At 58.0% G+C, this 8,686-nt stretch overlaps 1 protein-coding gene across 1 annotated transcript in view; it reads left to right on the forward strand.

The window, feature by feature from the left end:
- The first annotated feature begins 1,163 nt into the window (after positions 1–1,163).
- The window catches only part of CACNA1B (calcium channel, voltage-dependent, N type, alpha 1B subunit), a 258,633-nt gene continuing 251,110 nt past the window's right edge, over positions 1,164–8,686 (forward strand). Inside the window, exons 1-3 of the mRNA XM_006900673.1 lie at positions 1,164–1,447; positions 2,383–2,488; positions 5,176–5,315. Coding sequence (XP_006900735.1) covers positions 1,164–1,447; positions 2,383–2,488; positions 5,176–5,315 — 530 coding nt within the window. The remainder of the gene's footprint in view (positions 1,448–2,382; positions 2,489–5,175; positions 5,316–8,686) is intronic.

Genomic DNA, 8,686 nt, shown 5'->3' on the forward strand with positions numbered 1-8,686 from the left:
ATTTTGTAAAGGTGAGGACGCAGGATGGCGTTTCCCAGTACCGGGAGGAGTGGGGAGGAGGTGTGGTTTGTTGAGTGAATAAGTGAATAAGTGAATAGCTGTGTGACAGGTTTTCATTAAATATTTACTGACAGAAGGAAGCAAGGAAGGAAGGGGGAAGGGAGGAGGGAAGAAGGGTCTGAACTGGCGCTGGTGGTGACTCAGTGTCTGGGGACTACAAAGTCTGTAACGTGACCAAAGACCAGGGGACGCCAGGATAGTGCTGCCCACCATGAAAATCAGATAGCAGGTGACCAAGACGTTTCTAACAGACATCTGAGGCCCGGGAAGGGTGGCTGGAGCAATCCCTGGGAGAGGCTGGCGGTGCAAAGTGAAGAGGGGGAGCTGACGCGGTGGCGCAGGGAAGGGCGAGACGTGGAAGCAACGTGGGGACCCAGGACTGACTCTCCTGGGAGCACCTTGGCGGCTGCAGGCGCCCCAGCTGGGAGGAGGAGCTGCCCTGGAGGCAGAAGGAGGGCGCTTGTGGGCAGTTTGGAGAGCCCAAGGGATGTGCCCATGGACGTCAGCAGGCTGAGGGGCTCAGGCTGTCGAAGGCTCACAGCCCCACAGGCTTCCCGGGCGCGGTCGCTGCGCCCAGCATCCGGCCAGCATCGATCAGGACACCGGGATCCGGAGAGGCGCGGACCAGGGCTGCGCAGAGCAGGGGCGCACGGGGCTGAGGGCCGCAGGCCAGAGGTTGTATAGAGCAGGGGCGCCTGGAGCCAAGGGGCGCTGGCTGGGAAGCGCGGAGGCCGGGGGCGCGGAGCTGAGGGGCGGGCAGGGACCAGGCGCAGCCCCAGGGCGGGGCGGGGGTAGGGGTGCGGGGGGATTGTATACCAAAGAAAGAATTTTTCTTTTACTTTTTCAAAGAGAGGAGCAAACTGGGGGTGGCGGGGGCGGGGAGGGCGCGCTCGGATTGGCCGGCGCCTCCACGTGACAGGCCCCTTATAGGGTGTGGCGCGGGGCCGCGGAGTCGGGTGCGGCGGCAGCGGCGCTGGACCAGCGGGCGAGGTGCAAGTGCGGGTCCGGAGCTTCCGCTGCGCGCGCTTTGCGCGAGGTCCTGCGCCCTCCCTGCGGGGCCGCCGGGCTGGGGATGCGTGCGGCGCCTGGCGAGCCCAGGAGCCATGGTCCGCTTTGGGGACGAACTGGGCGGCCGCTATGGGGGCGCTGGTGGCGGGGAGCGGGCCCGGGGCGGTGGGGCCGGTGGAGCAGGCGCCCCGGGCCCGGGGGGACTGCAGCCCGGCCAGAGGGTCCTCTACAAGCAGTCGATCGCGCAGCGCGCACGGACCATGGCGCTGTACAACCCCATCCCCGTCAAGCAGAACTGCTTCACTGTCAACCGCTCGCTCTTCATCTTCAGCGAGGACAACATCGTCCGCAAATACGCCAAGCGCATCACCGAGTGGCCATATCCTGCTAAGGCCGGCCAGGCGATGGCTTGGACCCGATCACCGGGTCCACGTCCCTCGGGGTTGGGAGGGGTGGCCGTGTGGGAGGCTGGGGCGGGTCGCGTGCGGCGCCCAGTGGCCATCTTTTCCAGGGGCCAGAGGAGGGTGCGACCTGGGCGAGGCGCCGCGGAGACGACAACGGGGAGAGGGCGGGGCGGCGCCTGAGAGGCCTTTCCTCTGCGCGCCAGTGTGTGCGCGAGAGTGTGTTTATGTGAGTGCGCGCGTGTGTGGTGCGTGTGGCGGTGGTGGGGCGGTGGTGGACTCTGGGCGGAGCCGGCGTTGCCCCTCTGCTCCTGGGTCTGGCTCTGACTCTGTCCCTGGCTCCCGGGGCGTTTGGGTCGCAGAGGCCGCCGCATGCCTGGAGGGTACCTCGGGCTCTTTCCTGTCTGTGGGTTTGGGCAAATGTGAGGCCGAGCCTTGCCCGCTCCTGGCTGCAGGTGTTTGTGCCCCTCGGGTCCAGGGTGCACCGTTGCTGCGCGTGTGTTGGTGTGTGTGTGCGAGTGCTGCCACTTGGTACATGTATGTTCACGTGCCTGTGTAGGTGCGTGTGGAGACGTGTCTCTTTAGGTGAGAGTGTGCGCCTGCGCCTGGCCCTCCTTCCAGCTTCGGCTGGGGGCGCACAGCCCCCCTCCCTCCGGCCGCGGAGGCTGGAAAGTCGAGGTGTAAACGCTGTCCACGGTGCTGAAGCCCGCCTTAAAGCCCGAGGGGGCAGGCTAGGCCTCTGCAGAGGCCAGGTCCTGCAGCCGCCTCCCGGCAGAAAGTGAAGAGAACGGCTTTTGTCTATGGCAGTGGCCTGAGACTGCTGGTTTTCAGCCCCTTGGAGGCGGCTGGTCCGAGCTCTGCAGTGCACTCGCCTTCCTCCCACCCCCTCCTACTCAGTCCTTAACACACGCACTCCCTTCGAGTATATGATCTTGGCCACTATCATCGCCAACTGCATCGTGCTGGCCTTGGAGCAACACCTCCCTGATGGGGACAAGACACCCATGTCTGAGCGACTGGTGAGTCCTTCAGGAGTGAGTAGGTTGGGCGGGCTGAGTGTGGGCAGGCTCTCTCCTTTCCTTCACTCCCACGCTTGTCCGCCCACTCAGCTCTTCTTTAGTTGAGAAAAAGGACAGAACCAGTGCGGCTGACACTGCTCTCGAGAGTCAGGACAACAGGTAGCCCTCTCAGCCCCTGATGGGGAGAGTGGCACTCACACACTGGGCGTTTATTTGAGAACTCCAGTCCCAAACCTCAGATCTGAGGGGACACTTGTAATGGTGGTGGGGGTGCAGGCTGAGTTCCAGTGTGTGGGTGGGCTGGCCCTGGACCTTCCCTTTGGTGCTCATGGTGTGTGGCCTTGACTCTATGCAGCCCTGCTTCAGGAGCCCTTTCCATGGGAAGCTCCCCTCCTCGGGTAGACTTTTGGTGTCCTCGTCAAAGCTGAGGCCTGGGAGCCCAGGTATGAGTAAGGTTGAGACTGAGCCCTCCCCCATTAGCAGGAGGTTTTATGGTCCCCTGTGGGAAGACAACGAGGAGAATGAGCCTCAGGTCAGAATGACCCCTGCCCCAGCCTCCTCTCTGGTCCTGGTTCTTTGACTTAGTCCTTTAAGTGATGGGAAGGCCCAGGGGCTTCCCTGAGTGATCTGTCCTGAGGTGCCCAAAGAGATGACCTCTTCAGGGGGAGGGACAGGCCTCCATGGGTGTTTCCCTTTGTTCACACCATCAAAAACTGGGTCTCAAGTGACTTAACAGCCTGTGTTATGTATTTGGTGTTGGCAAGTCTTAGCCATGAAACTAATAGGTCAGCATAGGGGCCGGGGCCAGGGCATGGCTGATATGTAGGAGCCCCATTTGGCTGGGGAGTAAGGGGCATCTAGGGCCAAGGGACAAGGAGAAGCCATCCTTCAGACACAATCTTGAAGGCTCAGTGGTGGTATGGTCAGGAAATGTGGGTCCAAGCTGCAGGCAGACTAGTGGGCACACTGGCCCTCCTGGGTGTTGTTCATCACGTCTGGGAAGGAGATGGGGACAGGGTTGTGGACAGCCTCAGACACCAGCCTCAGGGCGTAGTCACATCTCCAAGGGCTCTGTCAAGGGAGGACAGTGGAATCAGGTCCAAGTGGGGCTAGAGAGTTACAGCCATGACAGAGGGCCAGCATGGGCTTGTTGGGCGTTGAAGGTGAGGGGTGAGTGAGTGGTGTCATCCTAGCCCCTGGCTCTGTCTGGCAGGGTGGGAGGGTTTGATGTGTGGTGCTGAGATGGGGCTGAGCAGGCCACTTGGAGACAGGGAACTGAGGCAAAGACACTGGAAAGGCGGGTGCCCTCGTCTGACCCTAGCCGTGTCCTGAGCACAGCCACCACTGGGATGGATTGGGCTTGGTGGGGGCAGGCTTGTGTCTGTGTTTGGGCGGGATGGGCTGAAGCTGGTGATAGCAGATAGAAGCCTCTTTGCTTGGCTCTGAGGAGCTCTGCCACTCTTCTCCCCAAGTTCAGAAGCCACCTCTGCCTCCTCCTGCTGTGTTTAGCCTCAGCTGGTCAGGCTGGGGCTCCATGCTGGATGAGATCGCAGGCTCTGGCTCATCTGCCTCTGGGGCTGAGCCTGCCCTCTCCCTTTGATCTAGAAATTTCTGTGCAGATTTGTGATTGCTGAGGCCCAGCCCACCATCAGCAGCCCCTCCCCTCACATGGGACCCCACAGCAGGACTAGACTGGAGTCTGGAGGCCAGGAAATATGTGTACATCCCTTGGGGGCTCAGCCATGAGTCAGCATCGGGCAGCAGGATGGAGGGAGGGCCAGACGCTTGGCCATGGGGTGTCTGCTTCTGCTGCACTGCTGCCAGCCTGTGGCCAGCTCTGTGAGGTGTCACAGGGCTGCAGCAGAGGCCAGGCACAGGTCTGGTGGTCTGGACCCTCGGGAGGTGTGCTCACCATCCTCTACTTCCTGATGGGACAGGATCTTCAAAAGCAGAATCTCCTAAGTTCCCTCGCAACCCACACACAGGCCCCACTCCTGGTCACAGCCACAGGCCTCCAATCCTCATGGCCACCGTCTCTGAGTGACACTCAGCACTTGACTTTTTGCTCAGTGTTGGGGAGTCTGCATGGAGCCTGTGCATGCCTGGGCTCCACCAGCCAGCAGACTCTGAGCTGCTGGCTGGGTCTGTGGGCACTATGGTCATTGCTCTGTCCGGGCTGGGTTCTGCTTCCACCCAGATTTGCACCAAGAAGGCATACAAGTGGGCAGATGCTGGATGCAAGGGTTTGCCCAGGCCATGCAGGTGGTTTGGAGCCTCTACTGAGACCACTGCAGAGCTTGAATGCCAGCTCCCTCATGGGTGTCTCAGTTTCCTTACATTAATAATGGGATAAAGGCACTTTCCACCTCTGGTGCTGAAAGGATTACCTGAGTTAACTCAGGAAAAACTTGCTTTCCAAGTAACCCCCAGTGTTGCTTCCATCCCCATCACCACCTTCCCAGGAACCTCAAAGACTCTAACAGGGTAGGGCTTTCTCTGAGCAGTGGCTCACAGCTCGGGGGAGGGATGTAGCCGAGGCTCTGCTGGCCACGTGGACAGTGGGGACGGAGTCCCAGGAACCGGCTTTGGTGGTGAGGCCACTTTGTGAAAGACTTGGGGCATGTGTAGCAGGGAGAGCCCTGTGCCGGGGAGGGCCATGATGACTCTTGCCCTGTGCTTCCCCGCAGGATGACACGGAGCCCTACTTCATTGGCATCTTCTGCTTTGAGGCGGGCATCAAGATCATAGCCCTGGGCTTTGTCTTCCACAAGGGCTCCTACCTGCGCAATGGCTGGAATGTCATGGACTTTGTGGTGGTGCTGACTGGGTAGGTGTGTGGCAGTCCTGGGCGTGCTCTGGGGCAAGGCTGTGCCTTCTGGGAGGGGCCAGACTCTGGGGATCCAGGCCATTCTCTGCCCTTACACAGAGCAACTAGGGAAGGCCGTGTCTGCCTTGACTGGCCTCTGTGGGGTTGGAAAAAACCAGTGTGCTCTCCAAATGAACTTATCAGGCACCAACCTGCAGTTTCCCAAACAAACCCCAAGATCCAGGAGGTTATAGGTGTGAGTGAAACACTCCTCCCTCCAAGCTTGCTTGTGTGCCTCACTCTACCCATTTGTCTGTGGGTGTGGGGCTGCAGTGTTGTTGTTCCACAGTACGTGCTGGTGAGTGCCAGGGAGGTCAGCCACATCACAGAAGCTCTTGCATCCTGATCTTTGGGGATCTGGGGTCTGGAAAGGATTAGATGAGGTAGGGGTGCTCTATCCAAGGCCTGCCTTCTTGAAGTGGGCAGAGTGGGTCCAGTGGTGTCCTGCCTGTTCGGGCATAGAGGGAGCTGATTGGGAGGGTGCAGGTAGTTGTGGCCCTTGGGATCAGGGCTTACTCCCCAGGACCCCTGGCACAGCTACCCGGCAGCTTCCTAGAAGCTCTCAGACTGAGGCCTCCACCACTTGCCTGTGGTGGGCCTGAGACCTCCGCTGGCCCATCAAGGCTGCCCTCTCAGTCAGCTTTTCGTGCTACTGGCTGGTCTTGACTGTGTCTTTCTGCCTGAGAGCTGTGTGTGGAGCTGGGGCACTGACACTCCAGAGATGTCAGTGGCGGGTCCAGCTCCTCTCTGCGCTGTGGCCCCCAGAAGACAGATTTCATTCCTGGGAGCCCAGCATACCTTCCTGCCTCATTCCTGCCGAGGTCCTTGAACTGTCAGCACCCCAATGGGTGGGAGGCATGAAGTTGGAGCTGTTATGTTTATGTGTGTGCATGGGTGACTCTGATTCTGAGAGGTTTGTCATAATCAAAAAAGAAGGGGCAATAGGCTTCTGTCTGGAGACTTGTGGGATCCGGTGGGTGTGAACACACGTATGTGTGCTCATGTATGTGCAGCCCTCACACGTGTTTATACACACACATGCACGCATAGAGTGCTTATACCGCCTGTGCAGATGTGTGTATGTTCACAGACACACTCTCTGCAGTGGGGACAGTGTCCACCGTGGTATGCCCACCACCAAGCACCCCTGCTTCAAGGTGGACATTATGTGGAAGGAGCCCTGGAAGGGGTGGAGGTGGCCTCTCGGGGACAGTGCTCCCTGTGGTTCAGGAGGCACAGAGGCACTGCTGTAGAGTGTCTCTAGCTGTTTACATCTCTCTCTTACCTCTAGACACAAGTCCCCTGAGGAAAAGATCACAGTCTTATTTTTCATAGTGTCCCCAGAGCACAATGAGGCCTGGTACTGACTGGGGCCAAGGGCCTTTTGCTACATGGGTAGTTGCTGAAGCCGAGCGGGAACTTGGCAGATGGGACAGAGTGCCCGTCTGCATGGCTATTTAGGGGGTGGGCAGGACAGCAGGATCCTGGCTGCCCTGAACGCTGTCCATGGTACTGAGTCTTCAGTTGCCTGAAGGCAAGTAAGGGATTCCTGAAGCTAGCCCAGGGCAGGACTCCTGGGACTTCTGAGCTCTGAGACCTCTTGAGGGCTAGTCCAGACTAGCTCCTTGGAGCTGACCAGCCACATCTGGGTAAAGACAAGGCTAGCACTGGCTCACCTTACTGGGAGCTGACCAAGGAGGCCATCAGCAGGGAGCATCCCAAGGGGATCTCAGTCCCTGCCTGGCCACAGAGACCCTCACTATGCTCAGTTCCAGTTCTTCATCTCTTCCGCTGTCTTGTGCTCCCTCTGCTTCTAGCTTCGCATGTCTGTCTCTACCTTTTTCTTTCCCTTCCTCTCTCTTGCACTCAGCCCCCTCTCCTTTGTACTGTTTCCCCATTCCCTCTGGCTCTTGGGATCTTTTAATCTCTTTGTCTCTATTTCATTTGCTCTTTAATGCTGGTTTTTCTGTCTCTTGTCTGCCTCTTGTTTTTTCCCTGACTCCTTCCTTCTTCAGCCTTGCTTGTTCTCTTCTCTGTTCCTTTTCTGTGTCTGAAGGAGCCATCAGAGCTCCATCTATCTATCTATCTATCTATCTATATCTATCTATCTATCTATCTATCTATCTATCTATCTATCTATCTATCTATTATCTCTCTCTCTCTCTGTTTATCTGTATATATCTGCACACATGCATGCCTGTGTGTATGTACTTGTGTGTGTGAGAGAGTGAGTGTATACACATGTGTGTGTGTGTGTGTGTGTGTGTGTGTGTGTGTGCTAACCCTGGTGCTACACAAGCACTGAGGATAAATTCACACTGCGAATGTGGGGAGTTCAGGCAAGGACCATCCTCTTCCTCAGCTGAGGTCTCTTGTGAGGTTGCATTTTGTTGCCTTGTTGTTTTAATGAAGGTTCGTTTAATTGGGTGTGGAAGGGTGCTGCTGACGGGGACCCTGGCTCCTGGCTGTTGCGGGAGGCCCTACTGTTGGTGAGGTTAGCTCTTCTTCAGGACCAGCAGACTCCCTTTGCTCCTGATATGGATGTAGCACTCATATTCGTTCTCTGCCTCAGGACACCCTGACCTCATTGGACTTTTACCTGTGTGTGTATGTGGGGGGGTGAGTTAATGTGTTTCCACTCATGAGCATGTTAAGCCAAAGCCTGGCCAAGCGAGGCCACAGCTGGAGGTGAGTGTGAGGGCCAGGCTGTGCAGACTACAGGAGTGTTTCTGGGGGACACTAAGAGGCTCTAGGTGGGGCTTGCTCTGGGGATTGTGCAGGGTGGAGAATGCTGGCCAGAGCTGAGCTGGGCAGAGACATGTGGTGGGTATGACCCTAGGAGGTTCTACTGGTCTTCTGCCCTGCACGTTGGAGTGGGCTAGAGTGGCAAAGCCCTGATCCCAGCTACCTGGCACTTGACAGAAGGCTCGAGACAAAGCAGAATTAGTGATTTGTCCCTGTAAGTGATTCCTAGGATGTTCTGTGCTCTGGGGTGCCAGATTGGGCCTCTGCCCCAGTGAAGAGGACTGTGTGGAGGGTGTGATACTGGCGGACCCTCTAATGTGAAGGTTCCAGTGACCTCTGGACCTGAGCTCACTGTCTCTACCCCCGCAGATAGGCCCTGGAACATCACTAGGTGGGGAATGGTAGGTAACAGTGTGTCTGATTCAGAGTCCATGGGGGCGTTGTCCCCCTCTCCCTCTTTCTCATCAGCCACTTCTCCATGAAGCCTTTTAGTCTTGTTCTGAGCGCGCTTCTTTGAGAGGGTTTGGGACTGCTGTGGAGGGGTGTAGGGAGGAGGGTTAGGGTTCAGAGATACTGTGGAGGGGTGT

This window comes from Elephantulus edwardii, unplaced genomic scaffold, assembly GCF_000299155.1.
Source record: "Elephantulus edwardii isolate Elephantulus edwardi_28Jun2011 unplaced genomic scaffold, EleEdw1.0 scaffold00289, whole genome shotgun sequence".
NCBI lineage: Eukaryota > Metazoa > Chordata > Mammalia > Macroscelidea > Macroscelididae > Elephantulus > Elephantulus edwardii.